General features: G+C 38.6%; 1 protein-coding gene across 1 annotated transcript; it reads left to right on the top strand.

Annotated features, from left to right (window-relative positions):
• Positions 1-1024: 1024 nt before the first annotated feature.
• On the top strand, positions 1025-1735 carry LOC110893119 (RNA polymerase II transcriptional coactivator KELP-like). Its single transcript, XM_022140240.1, has 3 exons — positions 1025-1111; positions 1205-1345; positions 1568-1735. Exons 1-3 carry the CDS (start codon positions 1025-1027, stop codon positions 1733-1735), a joined length of 396 nt encoding a protein of 131 aa, XP_021995932.1.
• Positions 1736-23074: the final 21339 nt, after the last annotated feature.

The raw sequence follows: 23074 nt of genomic DNA, 5'->3' as shown, positions 1-23074 counted from the left end.
GGAGAACAACAACAATACTAGTGAACCTCTCTCCACGTCTTGCAAATGTGGGGGGACCCCACGACCTGCGTTAGGCAAAGTGGAACCCTTGAACCCTTTTACCTGACCAGACTAATCACTATCCTTGGTCTTGTATTTGTTGTAGCAACAAACATAGAATTATTATCGTAAGATCATTTGTTTTCTAATATTTGTTTTCTATAAAGATTCGTATATCTTGAGTTATATTTTTGTAGGTATGAAAGTGATTTACATTAGACTATGGGGTATGGGGCTTGGGTTGGGGCGTAGGTTAGGGGAAAACGCCCAAGCCACCACCCCGGGTGGGCTTGGGTTGGGGCGTGGCCCTTGGGGCTTGGGTTTGAAGCCGGGCGTGGGGCGGGCTAGCAAGGTGACATGGCAGGCTCTCAATGGCCAAACCAAACTATCCATTTCACATGCCCCCATGTGTCAACTCATGTCCCCAACCCAAGCCCCACCATACCCTATGGGCGTGGGTTTGGGTTTGTTTTCCCCGTGTCAACTCATGCCCCCAACCCAAGCCCCACCATACCCCATGGTCTTAATAGACAAGTACACTAAGACAAGTGAAAATGCATAGTTTTACTCTAGTTAGGTCACATTGTCCCCATTACTCATTTGTAAGTATGATCTTTATCACCAACCATCTTACTTATCTATTAAAGGATATTAGCTGCTGACCTAAGAAAAGCTTACTTGGCAATCAATGAGCTATGCCAAGTCAGCTTTGCTTACTCCATTATTACATCATAAATGTCATTTTTATTCCATTTTAATTTGAAATTTAACATTTTAAAAGAGAGAAAGTGGGATCAAAGTCTAAACCGCCTAAATCTTGCCCACTTTTGAAATTTGAAATTCAAACCTAAATCTCTGCTCTCTCTCCCTTCTCTGTTGAACATCCATTCTGAACATTTACACCCTAATACCTTCTGAACATTTACCCAATTCGTGCAAGAAGACGACTGTCACACCGATTCCTTCACAAACACCAAAAATAACCATGGATTCCGCCTTAGCAAAGGAAATAGAGGAAGCAGTTCTACAAGTATTGAACAATTCCGACATGGATTCTACAACAGAATATCAAGTCTGTAAACTAGCATCGGAGCCGATCAGAATCGATTTATCGTAACCTTCACGGAAGAAACTCGTACGGACTATCGTGTAAACGTACCTTGAGGAACAACATGCTAAAGCAGAGGCTGAGGAAAAAGCCACTGAAGAAGGTGAACCAGTGGAAGAAGAAGATAGTGGGGATGATAAGAAGAAGCGTAAAGGTGATAAGGAGTATGATGATGAAGGAGATCTCATTGTTTGCAGAGTAAGTTTGTTTTTTTTGAAACTTTTTAAACCCTAATTTGGTGTTTTCTTTAATGGCGGAAGGTTTTGAAACCCTAATTTGGCTCATAGTTGTATAAAGTTGTTGTGGATTGAAGATGTGTTCAATTGAGTGTGTATAAGTTGAGAAAAGAATACATGTTTTGTTAATTACACCTTTGAAGTCTTAATTATGCTCTTTTTGTATTGCTTATTATTGTTGCAGCTTTCTAATAAAACAAGAGTGACTCTTACTGAGTTAAGTGGGAAAAGTTTGGTGTCTATAAGGCAGTATTACATCCTCACTCACACAAAACCAACAACACTACACTATTATTATTGTGGCTCAGATTCACACCAATGGCAACTCAATTTCTTCACTCACCACACCTAAAATACACTTAACTAAGCTCTTCATCAATGGCCAGTTTGTAGATTCTGTTTTAGGTACACTTTTTGCTGTTAGTTCAACGTGTTTTTTTCGGATTAATTCTTGCTATATATATATATATATATTGGTTTTGTTTTGATGAAAAGGGAAAACGTTCGAGATGATTGATCCAAGAACGAAAGAAAAGATAGTGGATATTGCTGAAGGAGATAAAGATGATGTTGATTTGGCTATTGAAGCTGCACGTGCTGCTTTTGATCATCGCCCCTGGCCTCGCATGTTCGGTTCTGTACGTCTTACATTTACTTTTTTTGTTATTGAAAGGTTATATGCACACGAATGATTTTGTGTTTTTATAAAACTGAATGAATAGAATATGCTCGAATCTGGCGACCATGATCGAGGCATAAATCCGATGTGTTTCGTACTGAAGACTTATGAAACTGAACTTATATATTTTGTCTTTTTGCATATGTAAGGTATAATTTAGTAAGATAGTGGTATTAGATAGATTCTGATATGAAGTGTTTATGTTAACAGTGTTTCAACTAAACCGTAAAACTCTTTATCTACGGTCGCAAGCTACAAGGTCAGTTATCACTAATCATTTAATTCTCTTGTTGTTGGTTGTTTGTTTTCGTACTTGATGTCAAACCCTAGGTTCTTCTACTGCTGCATCATCATCTTTAACACCACAATCATCCCCATGTTAATTCGCTTAATGGTATGTTATGTATACACAATCTCTCAAGACAAACCCTAGACTTTATCTCCTTGCCATCTGCTCTTATTTTCAATCAAAAGTTTAATACATTTTCAATTCAATTGCAGAACAATCTCTTGGTGGCAATTTAGAGGTAAATTAGTGAGTTTGATAAATAGATGCAGACGTTGAAGATTATTCTAATTGAAGCCAACAAGGTAATGTGGTTTTAAATTTATTATATTACGGTTCGTATGCAGCATTTTGTTTGTATTCATATTTCAATCCTTCATTTATTTGTTGCATCTGATTCCATTTGATGTTAAGCATTCAGAACTTGCCACCAAATCAGACCTTGAGCTTTTGAATATCATCATAGCAAAGGTATGATTCAATTTTAACAAACTTTTATGCAATTTTGTTAAAGCATGCTTCTATAATTTCATAAATAATCTATCCCAAATATGTAGTTTTGAATTTAGTTGTGTACTTGATTTGTTTCCACGATTTATTATGTACTTGATTTGGCCACAAAAGTCAAAGTTACCTCTTCATAAATAGATGTGAATATATATGATAAGCTGACTAAATGTAATAGGTGGACAAAGGGCGGGTCAAGTAACAAGTCAACACGGCTAAGTTTTGGTACAAGTCAGATTAGGACCCAACACACTTTTTTTATGAAACTTACTGTAACAAATATATTTATAAAAAATTAATTTATTTAAATAGTGTTCTTTTTTTAATAAACGCTTACAGAGGTTTATGCACTAAAATACACTTTGAGCGGTTTTGACCCGTTTAATATATTATCCTTTTAGTTAATTTTCTTTTCGAGTTGTCCCATCTAAGATAAAACACACGATTAAATCATATGGTCAAATTGTTAAGGGTCTTGATGATTTAAGATGCTAAATGTGTGCCGTCTATTAGCTAATTATTTGTAATTTATAATGTGTTGGACCAAGTGATCAGACCCTGAAGAACATATGATATGGAAAGCCAAAACTGGATCCCAACAGTTGATCCACAATAAGCACTGCCCATCTAAGTTTCCTGCAATGACAGTGTTTATAACAAGTTAATAAGGCAAATCACTGATCTGCCTAACAACTGTTGGATATAAAGACTGTTGTACACAAAGACTGATGAAGATCATCCACCGAAGACCAAAGCACTGATGAAGATCAAAGCCATGTTGAAGACAAGCACTGATGAACCAAAGGCCTGATCAACCAAAGGTGAACCACTGCCCAACAATAACAATGGTTCAGTATCAACAACAAATATTCTACCTTTGTTTATGTTAACAGTGTTTATATGTAATAGTATTATCACATCAGTGTTTTATAGTCTTTTAGGTTGTTAGATGTCATATCACCTCAGTGTTTATATGTAACAGTATTTATCACATCTGTATTTATATGTAACAGTATTTATCACAACAGTGTTTATATGTAACAATATTTATCACATCACCTCAGTGGTTTGATCTGTACTATAAATAGAACAGTTTGTACCATTCTATTTGAGCGAGTTTTCTCCTCCAATCCATTCATCTTGTACGATCAACCAGTGAGCGCAGGCTGAGGGGGAGTTTAGTATGTAAGCATGCATTTAGTTAATTGATTGTAAACCTTTGATTGTAACGTTTTATTATATTAATTAATAAGTAATTATCAGTTCAATTAGATTGTCGAGGATTTGATATATATTGACATTCAAAGTCATTGTCCAGTACGCAGAAAAGATAGTAATAACCTAATCTTTATACCAATAAATAACAATGAAGTACACTTGGATGATTATTAAGCTCCTCATTTTGATTGTTTGGGTATAGTATTCTTGAAATTGGTCTTTTTTTGCAAACAGATGTTGACCAAAAGTCAAACAGATGTTTAACCAGATCCACTGTCTTCTCATATTTTAGCATTGTTTTCCTCTTCAAAACACTGTTCAATCTAACATGGGTTTCCATCCAATTGTTGACCAAAAGTCAAATAGATGTTCAAACCACTGATTGAGTTATTCAAATTTCTGTTGAATACTAAATGAGATGTTAACCAAAACTCAAATAGATGTTGACCAGTAGTCAAACAGATGTTTGCCCATAAACAGATGTTTGATGTTTGGCCTTAAACCAAACATCTGTTTAAGGTCAACATCTGTTTAAGGTTAAACATTTGTTTAAGGCCAAACATCTATTTATGGCCAAACATCTGTTTATGGCCAAACATTTGTTTAAGGTCAAACATCTGTTTAAGTCCAAACAACTGATATAGAAGGCCATGTCACACCCCTTTCTGCGGCGGAAGCACGAGGTGTGATCATGAAAGGTTCTCATTGCATACGAAAGGTAAACATACTATATGCTCGAAAATAACTTTAAACATTACATTACCGAAAACATAAGTCAAGTGTTTACAACACATGATAACATATTGTCTTAAAAGTTACAACTTTATTTAACGATAAACAAAGCGACATCCACGAGCATGAGTAGGACCACGCGCACATCCACCTTTAGTTACCTGAAATACATGTGAGTTTTGGAAAAACATCAACATAATGTTGGTGTGAATTCATGCAGTGATTGTTTTTGAATGTTTAATATCCCTGAATGAAAACATAGTATAAAACTGGTAGAATGAATGATTGTTTGAATGTAACTCGTAAAACGTATGTATAACTGGGTACTATGACTGTTTGAATGTGTGAGTTTTGCTAGTGGTTTGCAAGGCCACTAACATATGTCACGACATAGGAAGCCACCAAACCTAGGCATTTTTGTCGACTTGACTGAGACACAGAAGCACTCGTTGGTAGAAGTAGGCCAAGAGTGGGGTTGCCTGAAACCCATTAGATCTAACATTTTGTTCTGCGGTCTAGGTATATTGTTGATTAATGGTGCTTCTGTACCCTATTCGTGACACGATTCCTCGCATCATTTTTCATAGCGCATCCTACTTGGTACTCGTTTCTCACCAAGCGCGCTTCCCGTATTCTTATATCACATCACACTTGGTACTCGTTTCTCACCAAGTGTGTTTCTTGTATTCTTATATCGCTACACACTTGGTACTCGTTCTCACCAAGTGTGCTTTTTATTATCATACCATTTGTTAAACATAAAAATATTTGTAACATGTATTTCACCCCCGAAGTTATAAAACTGAAAACAGTTAAGAAAAGGGGGAGCATGAACTCACAACTTTGCGTTCCTGTGCGTCGTAAACTTCACCGGATTTGCTTAATTAACGTTGTAACCTATACGCGTTTTCTTAACGTTAGTCACTAGACTTACGTCGCACAAGTTCAGTCACTCACTTTTATGTATATTTTCTTGTGTTGAAAATATTTTATATTTTTAACTAAATGTCTTACTTATATTATTTTCTCACGAATAAATATAAGTCTTTTGTGTTTTGCACTTTGCACCCGAATTATGTGTCTTGTATATTGTATGTGTATTTTCATGTTTATACTCCTCATGAGTATTTAGTGTATTTTTACGTCTTAATACGCTAGCTCGTATAACACATACTATATACACTTAGCACAGAAGTTGGTGATAAAATAATATATATTTTTCTCTCAAAAATATACATACTTATATCCATTTTTATTCTTGAAGAAATCCTCATTTCTTATCACCAAAAATTAGGGAAACCTTGGTAATACTCTTAAATACATTTTTAGGGAATAAGTTCTTCAAAAACTTATATTTTTTTCTAAGTGTCAAAATTTATAAAAATTTTGACAGAGTTTCCCCTAAAAATGGAGGTTTCCCATGTTTTCAAAACATGTGTTTATCTTCTTTTAAATCGTCAACAATCATCAACAACAATTATCAACAATAATCATCAACAACAATCACTAATTTTCCCCATTTCAGGAACTTGAATACTTACCAAAATTGTGTAGTAACTTACTAGCACATTTAGTAAGTCTTGTTATCTTTATAAATAAGTTTGATTTCTTAAAAACCTTATTTTTAAAGAATATGAAGTTTCACAACTTCTAGTCAGTTTTTACGAAAATTATTTCTTTGCTAAAAACTTTTGTTACACAAGTGTCTACACACTTGTTTGTTCACAAAAATCACTTTTGTTTGTGTAAGATCCGGTTTAGAACATGTGATTTCTTTTGACGCTTGGTCTTTTGAAAATACCGCTTGTAGATACATAGATCGGCTAGTTTTAAACATTATTTCACAAGTAAAAATACTTTAACACAAGTTCATGATTCGTGTGTGGTAGAGTTTCACCATTTAACCTTTGTTTCATTCAAAACAACCTTATGTCATGATTCATGATCATGACCAACCCAGGTTAAATGATGATCCGAGCTACCACAACATAGATCGGGTCCAAATAATCACACAAATCAATTACTACAACATTTACACATTATATGAGCTTTTAACCATCATTATTTATGTTTTTAGTAGACTTTAATGCATTAAATTGCAAGATTCTGAGTTTTAACCGTTACATATCATATTAACCACTTCAAAATAGTTCAAAAATGTGATTTAAGCAACATACCACTAGCTCGAGGCTAGGGAAGAATCCACGCGCAAAGGAGGTGGATAAAAGCTAGAGAAAGAGGTCCTTCGAGCTCCGAGTGCACCAAGCTTTCTTATGCGTGACACTTGACACTTGTATGATGTTGGAATGTGAAGAACAAAATCGAAAAATATGATGGATGTTCAAGGGGTGTTTGGCCGAAAGTTTTGAGGGAGAGGAGAGAGTAGTTTTATGGTGTTGGGTGGTGAATTGTCTAATGTGCCATCTCAAGGTATTTATAGACATTCCATATAGCATATTCCTAGCATATTCCTGGCATGCATTTTCTTGGAATATTCCTAGCATATTCCTGGAATATTCCTAGCATATTCCTGGAATATTCCTAGCATATTCCTGGAATATTCCTAGCATATTCCTAGGTTTTCTGCGTTGTCTGCGTTTTGCAGTGTAAGCACTGTGTCGCGTAGGAACACACGGTACACGCTTAAACATGAAAAAAAATAACGTTTTTAAGCGTTTTAACTTATTTTTTAAACACGAACCTGATTAAAATTAAATTTTAATCATAACAGAATATTTGTGGGATTAAATATTATCCGGGCGGCCATCAACGTTCGTTTCGCAGCTTTGTCGTAATTAGTTCTGCTCTTAAAGTGTGTTTCGGGTGCTTTTAGTGCTTATTTTTGCTTTCGCAATGTCTATAAATTAAACCCTTATATGTATTCTTGGGTTTTAATGTATTCTTGTCGTAGGACCTACACCTAGGCCTCCATTCTAATGTCTGACTGCTTTCTGCAGTTCTGTTGACACATTGTGTCTTACCGGTGAGTTTGCTTAGTATTTTTTTTGACGCAACGCTCTCGTTTATGCATAAAGCAATATTTTGTAGTATACAACGTGCATGAATTCACTTGTTTAACATGTGTTCAGACATTGCTGACAATTAAGCACATAATTGTAGTTATTAAATAATAATTAAAGTGTACGGAAGTTACCGGTTTGGTGCCAGTTGTCACAGTCTCCCCCCGTTAAAAGAATTTCGTCCCGAAATTCAGGATGGACTAACCCTTGCAGGAGTCTCTTTGAATAGGTGGGGATACTTTTCCTTGAACTGGTCTTCGCGTTCCCATGTGTATTCGGGTCCGTGCTTAGAGTTCCAACGTACTTTGACAAGCTTCACACTGCTCCTCCTGGTCTTGTTGACCTTCCAGTCGGTAACCTCAACGGGTTGTTCCGTAAATCGGAGGGCTTCATCAATATGCACTTCATCCATCGGGATGATCACGTTTTCTTGTGTTGGACTCTTCTTCAGGTTGGATACATGAAACGTATCATGTACTCCACTAAGTTCTTCCGGTAACTCCAGCTTCTATGCCACGGTACCAATTCTTTTCAATATTCTGAATGGTCCGATGTATCGTGGATTCAGCTTTCCACGCTTTCCAAATCTGACTACGCCCTTCCAAGGTGAGACTTTTAACAACACTTTGTCTCCCACCTCGAATTCTACTGATTTTCTTTTCGGATCAGCGTAGCTCTTTTGTCGATCTCGAGCCGCCTTAATGCGCTCTCGGATCTGCGCAATCTTGTCGGTTGTCTCTTGTACTAGTTCAGGACCAACCATGCGCTTGTCACCGGCGTCTGCTCAACATAGGGGCGATCGGCACTTGCGGCCATACAGAGCTTCGAACGGCGCGGCCTTTATGCTTGTATGATAACTGTTATTGTAGGAAAACTCAACTATGGGTAGGTGAGTATCCCAGCTGCCGCCTAGATCCATGACACATGCGCGAAGCATATCTTCCAATGTTTGTATAGTCCGCTCGCTCTGGCCGTCTGTCTGAGGATGGAATGCCGTGCTTAGATCTAGCTGAGATCCAAAGGCTTCCTGAAATGATTGCCAGATCCTTGAGACAAAGCGTCCAGCTCTCTCTGAAATAATAGAAATAGGCACTCCATGACGTGTCACAATTTCTTTCAGGTATATTTCAGCAAGCTTTCCAGTGCTATCCTTCTCACGGATTGGTAGGAAATGCGCAGACTTCGTCAATCGATCAACTATTACCCATATCATATCGTGCCCTCTTGGGGTCCTGGGTAACTTTGTTATGAAGTCCATTGAGATTTGCTCCCACTTCCACATGGGAATCTCTGGTTGTTGTAGTAGGCCAGATGGTTTCTGATATTCAGCCTTAACCTTAGCACACGTTAGGCATTTACCAACATAAACAGCAACGTCGCTCTTGAGTCTCGGCCACCAATAGTATTCTTTTAAGTCTTGATACATCTTGTCCGATTTGGGATGGATCGAGTATCTTGACTTGTGCGCTTCATCAAGGATGACTTCTCGTAGGCCACCATAGAGCGGAACCCAAATACGCTTTTTAAAGTATAAGGCTCCCTCTTCATTTGGCGCCATGTACTTCAATGCACCTCGGAGGTATTCAGCTTTGTGGTTTTCCACCTTAAGTGCTTCTTTTTGTGCGTCACGAATACGTGAAGTGAGGTTCGATCGGATAGTCATTTCCAATGCTCGAACCCGTAGGGTCTTAACTCTTTCCTTTCGGCTCAACGCGTCCGCTACAACGTTTGCCTTTCCTGGGTGGTACTTAATCTCACAGTCGTAATCATTTAGCAGCTCGACCCATCGCCGATGGCGCATATTCAACTCCTTCTGATCAAATATGTGTTGCAGGCTTTTGTGATCTGTGAAGATTGTACATCGAGTACCATATAGATAGTGTCGCCAGATTTTCAAGGCGAATACCACTGCGCCCAGTTCCAGGTCGTGAGTGGTATAGTTTCTTTCGTGTACCTTCAATTGCCCTGAAGCGTAAGCGATGACCTTTTCGCGTTGCATGAGCACGCAACCTAGTCCTTGTCGCGAGGCGTCACAGTATACCACAAAGCCTTCCGAGCCTTCGGGTAGTGACAATATTGGTGCATCACATAGCTTGCTTTTGAGTAGCTGAAAAGCTTCTTCTTGTTTAACACCCCAGTCATACTTCTTGTCTTTCTGCGTAAGAGCAGTTAGCGGCTGAGCTATTTTCGAGAAATTCTCGATGAATCGCCTATAGTAGCCCGCTAAGCCCAAAAATTGTCGAACTTCAGTCGGGGTTTTGGGAGCTTCCCAATTCTTTATGGCTTCAATCTTGGACGGGTCTACATGAATGCCCTTCTCATTCACCACGTGACCAAGAAATTGTACTTCGCGAATGCAGAATTCACACTTTGAGAACTTTGCGAATAGTTTCTCTTTCTTCAGTAGCTCTAGAATGGTCCTGAGGTGTTGCTCATGCTCTTCTTTCGTCCGTGAGTAGATCAGGATATCGTCGATAAATACAATCACGAATTTATCGAGATATGGTTTGCATACTCGATTCATCAGACTCATAAAGACCGCTGGTGCGTTCGTCAGACCGAATGGCATAACAAGAAACTCGTAATGCCCATAGCGTGTTCTGAATGCAGTCTTTGGTACACTCTCTTCTTGGATCCTTAACTGATGATATCCAGATCGAAGGTCGATCTTGGAATAGTAGCTTGATCCTTGCAACTGATCAAATAAGTCATCAATCCTCGGTAGTGGGTACCGATTTTTGATAGTGAGCTTGTTCAGTTCTCTGTAATCGATGCACATTCGCAGAGTTCCATCCTTCTTCTTCACGAACAATACTGGAGCTCCCCAAGGCGAGAAGCTTGGCCTTATGAATCCTTTATCCAACAACTCCTGGAGTTGTGTGGATAATTCTTGCATTTCGGATGGTGCAAGTCGATAGGGGGCCTTGGCTACAGGAGCGGCTCCTGGAACCAAGTCTATACGGAATTTGACTTGTCGTTGCGGAGGTAGTCCTGGTAGATCTTCGGGAAAAACATCAGGAAATTCCTTTACCATAGGAATGTCTTCGAGTTTCGGCTCCACAGTCTTTTTATCTACAACATGTGCCAGGAAAGCGACACATCCTTTCCTTAAGCACTTCTGTGCTTTCATACAGCTGATGATTCGCAGAGGCGCGTCTCGTCTTTCTCCATGTACGATGAGGGTTTCATCATTCGCCAAAGGGATGCGAATGATTTTCTCATGACAAATGACTTCAGCTTTGTTCTTGGATAACCAGTCCATTCCGACTACCACATCGAAGCTACCCAATTGGATAGGTAAGAGGTCGATGCTAAATTTTCGCTTACCAAGTTCTAGTGTGCAGCCTCTAACAACTTCGCCCGATTCAACAAGTTTACCATTGGCTAGTTCTATGGAATAAGGAATTTCTAATCTACTAGATTCTATTCCAAGTATGCGTTTAAATTCCACATAATTAACATCAAACAATTATTACTCTAGCAGAGTACTTAGTAGGCTTGCACTGAGGGAATCTATACGTGACGAGACTTGCTGTGGTTTCTGTGCACTGAATTCCATAATTATGTATGCATCCATAATTACGTAACTCCTTGCACAGTCCGCACAGTTCGTTTCATCCTCGTATTTCTTCCTTCGGATGGGCCATTGCTTTCAGGTATAGTCACATATACTTGTGACATCCTACTTCTAGTACATGCTAATTATCACACATAATTGCAAGTAATCCTTAATCATAGACAACTGCTACCCAGTGCACCCAAAGTCACGTAGCGTCTTTTACAGTTTCAGGCAGTGGATGTCGCGGGATGTTTTATGCAATGAAAACTCTTTGAAAAAATGGTTTTCGTGGTAGGATCCTAGAGATTGTAGACTAGACTCGAGAAGGAATCCTGGTTCACTACAATCGCAGCTCTGATACCAATCTGTCACACCCCTTTCTGCGGCGGAAGCACGAGGTGTGATCATGAAAGGTTCTCATTGCATACGAAAGGTAAACATACTATATGCTCGAAAATAACTTTAAACATTACATTACCGAAAACATAAGTCAAGTGTTTACAACACATGATAACATATTGTCTTAAAAGTTACAACTTTATTTAACGATAAACAAAGCGACATCCACGAGCATGCGTAGGACCACGCGCACATCCACCTTTAGTTACCTGAAATACATGTGAGTTTTGGAAAAACATCAACATAATGTTGGTGTGAATTCATGCAGTGATTGTTTTTGAATGTTTAATATCCTTGAATGAAAACATAGTATAAAACTGGTAGAATGAATGATTGTTTGAATGTAACTCGTAAAACGTATGTATAACTGGGTACTATGAATGTTTGAATGTGTGAGTTTTGCTAGTGGTTTGCAAGGCCACTAACATATGTCACGACATAGGAAGCCACCAAACCTAGGCATTTTTGTCGACTTGACTGAGACACAGAAGCACTCGTTGGTAGAAGTAGGCCAAGAGTGGGGTTGCCTGAAACCCATTAGATCTAACATTTTGTTCTGCGGTCTAGGTATATTGTTGATTAATGGTGCTTCTGTACCCTATTCGTGACACGATTCCTCGCATCATTTTTTATAGCGCATCCTACTTGGTACTCGTTTCTCACCAAGCGCGCTTCCCGTATTCTTATATCACATCACACTTGGTACTCGTTTCTCACCAAGTGTGTTTCTTGTATTCTTATATCGCTACACACTTGGTACTCGTTCTCACCAAGTGTGCTTTTTATTATCATACCATTTGTTAAACATAAAAATATTTGTAACATGTTTTTCACCCCCGAAGTTATAAAACTGAAAACAGTTAAGAAAAGGGGGAGCATGAACTCACAACTTTGCGTTCCTGTGCGTCGTAAACTTCACCGGATTTGCTTAATTAACGTTGTAACCTATACGCGTTTTCTTAACGTTAGTCACTAGACTTACGTCGCACAAGTTCAGTCACTCACTTTTATGTATATTTTCTTGTGTTGAAAATATTTTATATTTTTAACTAAATGTCTTACTTATATTATTTTCTCACGAATAAATATATGTCTTTTGTGTTTTGCACTTTGCACCCGAATTATGTGTCTTGTATATTGTATGTGTATTTTCATGTTTATACTCCTCATGAGTATTTAGTGTATTTTTACGTCTTAATACGCTAGCTCGTATAACACATACTATATACACTTAGCACAGAAGTTGGTGATAAAATAATATATATTTTTCTCTCAAAAATATACATACTTATATCCATTTTTATTCTTGAAGAAATCCTCATTTCTTATCACCAAAAATTAGGGAAACCTTGGTAATACTCTTAAATACATTTTTAGGGAATAAGTTCTTCAAAAACTTATATTTTTTTCTAAGTGTCAAAATTTATAAAAATTATGACAGAGTTTCCCCTAAAAATGGAGGTTTCCCATGTTTTCAAAACATGTGTTTATTTTCTTTTAAATCGTCAACAATCATCAACAACAATTATCAACAATAATCATCAACAACAATCACTAATTTTCCCCATTTCATGAACTTGAATACTTACCAAAATTGTGTAGTAACTTACTAGCACATTTAGTAAGTCTTGTTATCTTTATAAATAAGTTTGATTTCTTAAAAACCTTATTTTTAAAGAATATGAAGTTTCACAACTTCTAGTCAGTTTTTACGAAAATTATTTCTTTGCTAAAAACTTTTGTTACACAAGTGTCTACACAATTGTTTGTTCACAAAAATCACTTTTGTTTGTGTAAGATCCGGTTTAGAACATGTGATTTCTTTTGACGCTTGGTCTTTTGAAAATACCGCTTGTAGATACATAGATCGGCTAGTTTTAAACATTATTTCACAAGTAAAAATACTTTTACACAAGTTCATGATTCGTGTGTGGTAGAGTTTCACCATTTAACCCTTGTTTCATTCAAAACAACCTTATGTCATGATTCATGATCATGACCAACCCAGGTTAAATGATGATCCGAGCTACCACAACATAGATCGGGTCCAAATAATCACACAAATCAATTACTACAACATTTACACATTATATGAGCTTTTAACCATCATTATTTATGTTTTTAGTAGACTTTAATGCATTAAATTGCAAGATTCTGAGTTTTAACCGTTACATATCATATTAACCACTTCAAAATAGTTCAAAAATGTGATTTAAGCAACATACCACTAGCTCGAGGCTAGGGAAGAATCCACGCGCAAAGGAGGTGGATAAAAGCTAGAGAAAGAGGTCCTTCGAGCTCCGAGTGCACCAAGCTTTCTTATGCGTGACACTTGACACTTGTATGATGTTGGAATGTGAAGAACAAAATCGAAAAATATGATGGATGATCAAGGGGTGTTTGGCCGAAAGTTTTGAGGGAGAGGAGAGAGTAGTTTTATGGTGTTGGGTGGTGAATTGTCTAATGTGCCATCTCAAGGTATTTATAGACATTCCATATGGCATATTCCTAGCATATTCCTGGCATATTTCTGGAATATTCCTAGCATATTCCTAGCATATTCCTGGAATATTCCTAGCATATTCCTGGCATATTCCTGGAATATTCCTAGCATATTCCTGACATATTCCTGTAATATTCCTAGCATATTCCTAGCATATTCCTGGAATATTCCTAGCATATTCCTGGAATATTCCTAGCATATTCCTGGAATATTCCTAGCATATTCCTGGAATATTCCTAGCATATTCCTAGGTTTTCTGCGTTGTCTGCGTTTTGCAGTGTAAGCACTGTGTCGCGTAGGAACACACGGTACGCGCTTAAACATGAAAAAAAATAACGTTTTTAAGCGTTTTAACTTATTTTTTAAACATGAACCTGATTAAAATTAAATTTTAATCATAACAGAATATTTGTGGGATTAAATATTATCCGGGCGGCCATCAACGTTCGTTTCGCAGTTTTGTCGTAATTAGTTCTGCTCTTAAAGTGTGTTTCGGGTGCTTTTAGTGCTTATTTTTGCTTTCGCAATGTCTATAAATTAAACCCTTATATGTATTCTTGGGTTTTAATGTATTCTTGTCGTAGGACCTACACCTAGGCCTCCATTCTAATGTCTGACTGCTTTCTGCAGTTCTGTTGACACATTGTGTCTTACCGGTGAGTTTGCTTAGTATTTTTTTTTGACGCAACGCTCTCGTTTATGCATAAAGCAATATTTTGTAGTATACAACGTGCATGAATTCACTTGTTTAACATGTGTTCAGACATTGCTGACAATTAAGCACATAATTGTAGTTATTAAATAATAATTAAAGTGTACGGAAGTTATCGGTTTGGTGCCAGTTGTCACAGGCCAAACATCTGTTTAAGCCCCAACATCTGTTTAAGTATAAACAAGTTTAACCAGATCCACTGTCTTCTCATATTTTAGAATTGTTTTCCTCTTCAAAACACTGTTCAATCTAACATGTGTTTATCAAGAACTAATTCTGCAGGAAATTCACAAGTCAAAATCACTTTCATTATCAGAGCAGCAAATGTTCAAAACAGCTATGAAAGCTCAACCACTGATATACCAACAATGCTTGACCAAAGTAACTCTCATAAACCTTTACCAGCTCACCCCTAACCACTGTTGAAAAAAATCCATCAAAATGGATAAAAATCATCAGTGTTCCATACCTATCTTTCAAAACCATCTATTTTCATTTCAAACAGCTGTTGTATCATCAAAAGTTACCAATAGTTGTTAGCTCAGATGATTCACATCTGTAGCTTCACCTTTTGAACATCAATCCTTTTTAGAACTCATCCATATTACAAAACACTTGACAACATCATTGAAAAGGAATTCCTACAAAAATTTAATCCTAAAACATTTGTCTTCTTATTGGCATTCTACCATTCCTTCAACAAGTCAAGTACCATGGGGCACTAACAGACAGAAAGTTGGGTAGGTGTTATGTAAGAGGAGCTTCAACAGTTCAGTGACAACAAGATTGAAAAGTTATACCATAGCTAAAGGATGAGAATCTAATTGGTAAAAAGTGGGTCCTTAAAGAACATAGCATATGTTAGAATTGGCATGCTGAACATGGAATAACAGGAAAAATCCTATTTTTCTATGAATAAAGCATTAAAATGTTTTCAGAAAATAAAAAATTCATCCTTAAAAATAGTTAAAAATGATAGTTTTCATTAATCCTTTAAAGTCTTTTGCAACCACTGTTTTGGTTCAAACATCTGATTGTTAAAAGTTATCCACTGCTAAAGACAGCCTCTGTTTCTTCATTCTTCATGTTGACCACTAACTGACCAAACATCAGTGTTTCAATCACTGTTGGCTATCCACTGATAGTTAAAAAACAGCCACTGCTCACATTTTTATTGTTGCCATCCACTGATATTGACCATCAGTGGTTTCCCTAAACAACTGTCATCCATTTTCATCAGAGTTTGTCACATGGACAGTTCTTAGCCGTCCGATCTTTGTAACCACTGCCACGTCAACTATCACTTTTCACTTTTATAAAACCCTGAACAAAACCCCAAATAGTGTTTTAACTACCATTTCAAATTCCAAAATTCTTTCAAAAGCGGTTTCCATCAAATTCCTTCAAACGCTTCATCTACTTCTTCCTCTCACAAATTCCTTCGAATCACCATGGTTCTTGCTCTCAAAAACCCTCATAACTATCTGTGTACACTTGAGAAAACAAGTAAAAACACATATTTTCACTCAATCATCGATGCTCTTTCATCCTCAAAGTACAAAACTTTGTTAACCTGCAATGCACCCATTTATCAAGAAACCCTACGAGACTTTTGGAAAAATGCAAATTTGGAAGTTCAAGAGAAAAAGCCTTGGGCTATTACATCAAAAGTCGGTGAAATTCTTGTCTCAATCACACCACAAACCATATCTGAGGTTTTTGAGATGAACGATCATACATGTAAAAATTCTTTCTCTAAAGATGAGTATCAGACAGATCTGATCGAAAGAGGGTATGTGGGACAAATGACTAAAGCTACTTTGCAAAAGGGAAATTTCCCACCTCCCATGAAATTTTTATTTCATACCCTGCTCATGTGTGTTTCAAACAAAACAACAACTTTCAATGAAATTCCATTAAAGATCCAATACTTGGGATATGCTGTCATGGCAGAAGTTGATTTTAATTACTCCCAAGAGATTTTCAATGATTTGGTTAAAAATTTAAATAATATAAAAGAAAAGAAGAAACCATTTTTGTTGTTTCCAAGATTTTTAAGTTACTACTTACAAAAGAAAATCCCAAAGGATAGTGCACAAGTGCTTATCCAAGGTGCTTCTTGTCAAATAAACAGCCTTTCTTCTGAAACTTTTACAAGGCTGTCAGAGTCAAAATCTTCTGAAACACAAACAGAGGAGCCTGAGCAAACTTTGGATGAGTCCACATCTGCTCCTCAGGTTTCTGATGTTGAGCCCACTGCTCTTGGTGACCACAGCAGCACAACCACGGTTGTGCAACCCCCACCAAAAACTCTCAAAAAGACCAAAAAGAAATTATCCAAAAAGCCCCCCAAACCATCTAAAAAGGACCTTCTGGAAGATGAGATCCCAGAAGTTAATCCAGTGACAATACAAAAGTCACCAACACCCACTGTTGCTACTTCCTCACTTCAGTTGGAAAGATCTCCACCCAGGCCTCAACTCCTCTTGCTTCCTCACAAAAGGAACAGGTTGTAAGCACAGGGACACCATTCTATAATACATTACCCTCACTTGAGACTATGTTCAATAGCGCTGCTCCCGGGGCAAATTCTCTTTCAACTCCTATCCCTACAACCACATTACCACCCAGCATTTTACCTCTGTTGAAAGCATTGGATATTGATCAGACACTAACCAGTTCTTCTCAACAACCCATCACTGAGAATATACCCCAACAAGTGACTGAGTCTGATGCCTCTACCTTTGCTAACCCATCAGCAGTTTAGGAGGTTACACCCCTAGAGTTACATGTATCTCTTGGTGGTAGTTCAAGTGGAGCAACTACTACAGGTGTTGAATCCACTAATTTACACCTGGATAGTAGTTTCATAAGTCAGACTCCCTTAAAGGCAATTTCTTCCTTGGGAACCAAGGTATCCACTGGTGTGTTCAAGCTAACCACTGGTGTGCTTACTAAGGTAACTACTGCTGAAGAAAGAAGTCCCAGTACCAATAAAAAGGGGCATCAATGGATGGATGAACCATTGGAGACTTCTCCTGGTCCAACTGCTGATACAACCACTACTAGTGGGAAATCAAATGATCCCATTAAATTGGGTGATGGTTTAAAATATAAGGATTTGATAGAGAGAGTTACCAATCTTGAAACATCTGTGGCAGATACCAAAAATATGTTGTAACATTTGTTACAATCCTCAAAGTCTCAATCCACTACTTCATTATCTGCTACCACAACAAATGAGCTATGGTAACTTCTACAACCTCTGTTTCATCAACGAAGAAAATATGCTGATCAACGACATGAAATTCAGCTACAAATGTTCAGAAATGTGATGGATGCAAGGTATAAGGATACTCAAGCTGACATTAAAGCAATAAAAACTCATTTACTCCAAACCACTGGTACTTATCCTCCTACCATTATCTATGTAAACACTGATGATGCCAAAAAGGGGGAGAAAGGAAAGGAAGGTTTACACCTAGAGCCTAATCCAAAAGCTAAACTTGTGGTAAAGATTCCTAGACCAGATGGTACAAAGAAGGTTGATGTGACTCTCAACCTATTTGCTGAACAAAAAGCAAATAGAAAAGAGAGAATGGAACAAAAGGGTTCTAAAAGATTTGAAAAAGAAAAGAAAGTTCTGATGGCAAGGGAAGAGCAGGGTACTTCAAAAAGAATAAGAACTACCAGAAAGGTCAGCAAACCCACTTCCACACCTTCCAAATCCACTAAACAACCTTCTGAAATCCCCAAACGTTCCTCACCTCAAATCACAAAGCCAACAAATGTTGAGACACCTGTTATATCAACAGTTGTTGATACATCAGTGGTTTCAACAGATGTTGTGACAACAAATGCTCTCATTACTTTACCAACTACCACTCAATCCACAAATACACCTCCAAATTCAACACCTCCAACCACACCAAAAATCAAGAGAATGAGGATAACAAATGTCATACTTGAAGATGACAATGTACCTTCTCCACTTCCAATATCTTCACAACCTCTGATCATATCCACTGTGCAAAAACCTACTTCAATTGCTTCAATTCTAACCCCTGACCAAACTACTGCCTTGGTTCCTTTGGGAGTGAAATTTCCTCTGGATCTTCTAGCAGTTAGAGAGGAGATTAAATCCTTCTATTCTGAAGATGATCCTCAAAAGAGAAACCTCCCATCTCTTCATGGTTATCCCTTGCCAAAGAACATTGATGAATACCTTCAATTAAAAGCCAAACAAGCAGAGGATATCTCAAAAAGAGACACAAAGGGAAAATCTGATAAAGAAATACAGAGAAATCTTCAATATCTGCTTAGCCAAGTTAGAACATTAGAACAATTTTCAAAAGATCTTTGTCAGCGGTTATCAGAAAGAGATAATGAAAGCCTAAGGCAAGATTACATTGAACACATCATGGAAAACAAGAAATACAAGGCAGAAAGGTATCAATTTAAAGACTGGACCATAAGTGAGCTCAAGCAAGAAATTGGAAGAATACAAAAGATGCTTGATGATTTAACAATAAAACCAACCCCACCAGTCTGGTCCCAGTATAAAAAGAATGTACCTGAAAGGGTTTTGAAATTGAAGAGAAAGAAGGAAGAGCTTATAACTGCAAATTATGGCTCAAGGAATCAAATCACAAGGTGGACAGAAGTTAAAGTGATAGACACATACAAAAAATTGGAAGTAAGAAGAAAGAAAGTGTAGGTCCCTCGGAGGTTGAGGTTAAACCTTATCCTTGTTATGTTTAACACTCTAGCAAGTGCGGAATCCAAGCTAGAATGCAAACCGATAGTTTATATGAAAGCACAAGCAACAAAGAGAAAGAGTAGACACGCAAGATATCAAAGTTTTCTCTTGTATTTCAGTGGACACGGTTATAGCCCTTGACCAAACTGAAAAATGCTCTCTACAAGACTTGGTTCACTCACATACACTATCACAGAACTTTCGGATGTCTTACTATGAAGTGAAACCATACATGGTATATATATACCCATAACAGATTGCATGCTCGAAGGATAAGATAGTCTGGTCGAAGGATCATCTATCGACCAGAATCATACCGAAGGATCCATACATACCTCGAAGGATGATATATCCTTCGAGGTCCATCTGAATCCATCGAAGGTTGTCTTTCGAGGTCATCGAAGGATATAAACCATCCTTCGATGACATCCTTCGAACACAAACAACTTACACACTAAGTGTTGACTGTTTGGCCAAGTCAAACCAGGAGGATGGTTGACTTGGTCAAACTGACATTCAAACACATATACAAATAAACAAAAGACGTAAACACGACAGACAAAAGACATCGTTTTATAACATTACAAAATACAGACAAAGTACAGACACAAGTGCACCAAGAAACTCCCCCTAGGCTGTAGCTTTGTCTCGATCTTCGTGTCTTTAAGTCTCGGACGTCCTTTCAACTGTCAAATGATGCGATGACCATGCACTTCCCGCATTAACCAGTAAATTGAAGCAGTACAAGGCCATCTTCTGAAACTTCATTGCCTGTTCACGATCTCTAACCAGGTAGTTGATCTCGTGATCCTTAAGAACAATAATATCCGACCTGGACATGTTAGTAATCCACATCGGATCTATTATTCGAAAGTTCTCTTGACTATCTCGGAATAAGATCACGGCTTCACCAGTATCCGCATCATAGACCCAGCAACGAAAATTTCCCAGAAAGTCTGTATTTATTTTCAACAAAGGTATCTTCTTCATCACTTTTGGAGGATCATAAACCAAGCGATATCGAGCAGTGTTTGTTTCTGGATCAAGTGTAAATCTGATCTGCTCGTATCGAGGAAACTGCGGCTTGTATAACGGATCCTTCCAACCCCTTCTTCTTTCCAACCTGATCTTCTTTGAAAACAGATCCACCATCTTGTCTTCGACTCGATTGATAACATCTAGTTGAGCTAAAACTGCAACATCATAGTACGAAAGTGACAGAATGCTTAGAAGAGTCCTAAAATACTGAAGACCACTTTCTCGTTTCACGACCATGCAGTGAAGTTCCTTAACGAACATCCAACTAATGATACGACCCCGAGCCTGATTCTTTTCCAGACTCATGTAATTAACCTGATCCAACGGAGCGAGCAGAGGAGGATTCCTAGCTAGGAAATCCGCTCGCCATTCATTCACAGTCTTCTCATGGTTTTCTTGAGCTGTCGGAGAATCTGAAGAAAGATTGGCAAATTCTGCTGTCTTTTCCGCCACATACTCATCATCAAGAGCATTGACCTTCGCATTATCTTGCCCAACATAGACAGGACGTTCAGGATCCGAACCGATGAAGATTTCATCAATTGTAGAGAAATCGGTTTGGTCCTGAACCAACGGAGTAGCATCAATCATGCTCACATCAACTTCATCCAATTCTGTCAGAGCCAGTACCTGTTCATCAGACATTTCAGTAACATGTTCTCCCTCTTCTAACAGTTCACCCGTGACTGGATGATACTGAAGAACACCTGAGGATTCAGGGAGATCTGCAAACGTTTCTGGTTCCAGACTAACATGCTCATGCCCTGCAGAAGTTTCTAGTGTTTCTGTCTGCTCAGATGGGCCAGTAGTAGCTGTTGAAGGAGCAATAGGAGCATCTTGAGATGTACCAGACCCACCTGCAGCCCTGGATGCAGTTGCACCGGAACCTGAGGCAGCTGGTTGATCCGGATTTGCTGCATCATCATCCTTGTCATCCTCACGCCTTGAGGGTATGATGCCTAATGCATTGCATCTTTCATTCCACAGCGTACCCACTTTCTGATTAATCTTCTTGAAGTTTGCATGAACAGGCCTGAAGGCTTCCATTAACTTATCATCAAGACTTTTATAGCGCTCTGACAGCTCTTCATGTTTCTGCCTTAGTGCTTTTGCCTCATTCTCCAACACAGTACTATGCCTTTTTCATTATTTCGACCTCCCTGTCACGTGACCTGTTCGCTTCCTTCAACCTTTCAATTTCTATGGCCTGTTCCTTAATCTTGAGATTCTGAGCATTAACAATTGAACACAGCGTGTTGTGTGCCACCACATCCTGTGTTCGCTGCACACGATACTCTTCAATTGTTCTTGAATGCCGACCGACTATAGAACCCAATTCACTGACTTGTTCAATCAGGAATTGAATCTTTTCAGCTTCAGATAAAACAGACAAAGGTGGTGTTTGTTTTTTCTGTAGGAAAAGATCTGCAGTCTGCGGACCACATCTGCAGGGAAGAGGTGGACCAAATGTCTGCAGTCTGCAAGGAAAAGAGGGTTTGTTTTTTTTACATAAAAACCTCTTCACACCATTGAAAACCACAGACCTTCTCCTATCTCTTCTCTCTCTTCTCTCTCTCTCTGCCAGCTACCACCACCACCACAACCATCCGCCACCACCACGTCGACCACCACCACCGCCATCAAAACCCACCACCACCGCCGATCTCTCTCTCTCTCTTATTTCCCTCTCTCCTGCCGCCCCCTCTCTCTCTCTCTCTACGGTCTCTCTCTCTTCGTTCCACCACCGCCGTCAAAACCCACCACCACCGCCGCCCCCTCTCTCTCTACGATCTCTCTCTCTTCGTTCCAAATGTCGATGATGATGATGAGGGTTTTCGATTTAGGGTTTGGGTTTTGTTTGCGATCGATGTTGATGATGATGAGGGTTTTCGATTTGGGGGTTTTGTTTGTGATGTTGATGATGATGTCGCGGAGGTGGAGCAGATGGTGTCGGAGGTGGAGATGGTGTCGGAGTGGAGATGGTGGTGGCAGAGGAGGTCGGAGGTGGAGATGGTGGTGGCAGAGGGAGAAGAGGGAGAAGAGGAGAAGAGGTTGGAAGAGGATGGAAGTGGATGGAACATGTCTGTGTGGTGAAGAGGTCTCGCAGACCTTTTTTAATGAAAGGTCTGCGAGAAAACAAACAATCTGTAGCATCCAAACGTCTGCCCGCGTCTGCGTGGCGCAGATATAAGGGGCCAGAAGTACTTCTGGCCAAAAAACAAACAGAACCAAAGTCTCTACCAGAGTCGGTCGCGAAGGCTCAGGTCCTGAGGAGCCAG

This window comes from Helianthus annuus, chromosome 2 (assembly GCF_002127325.2).
Source record: "Helianthus annuus cultivar XRQ/B chromosome 2, HanXRQr2.0-SUNRISE, whole genome shotgun sequence".
Classification (NCBI taxonomy): domain Eukaryota; kingdom Viridiplantae; phylum Streptophyta; class Magnoliopsida; order Asterales; family Asteraceae; genus Helianthus; species Helianthus annuus.
This window is presented reverse-complemented; position numbering and strand designations above follow the sequence as displayed.

Excerpts from the sequence above, each read along its gene's own strand:
- LOC110893119 (XM_022140240.1), top strand. The coding sequence starts at position 1,025 with ATGGATTCCGCCTTAGCAAAGGAAATAGAGGAAGCAGTTCTACAAGTA. Across the intron at positions 1,112-1,204 it reads ATTCTACAACAGAATATCAA|GAACAACATGCTAAAGCAGA; the intron begins GTCTGTAAACTA and ends ACGTACCTTGAG. Across the intron at positions 1,346-1,567 it reads GAGATCTCATTGTTTGCAGA|CTTTCTAATAAAACAAGAGT; the intron begins GTAAGTTTGTTT and ends TTATTGTTGCAG.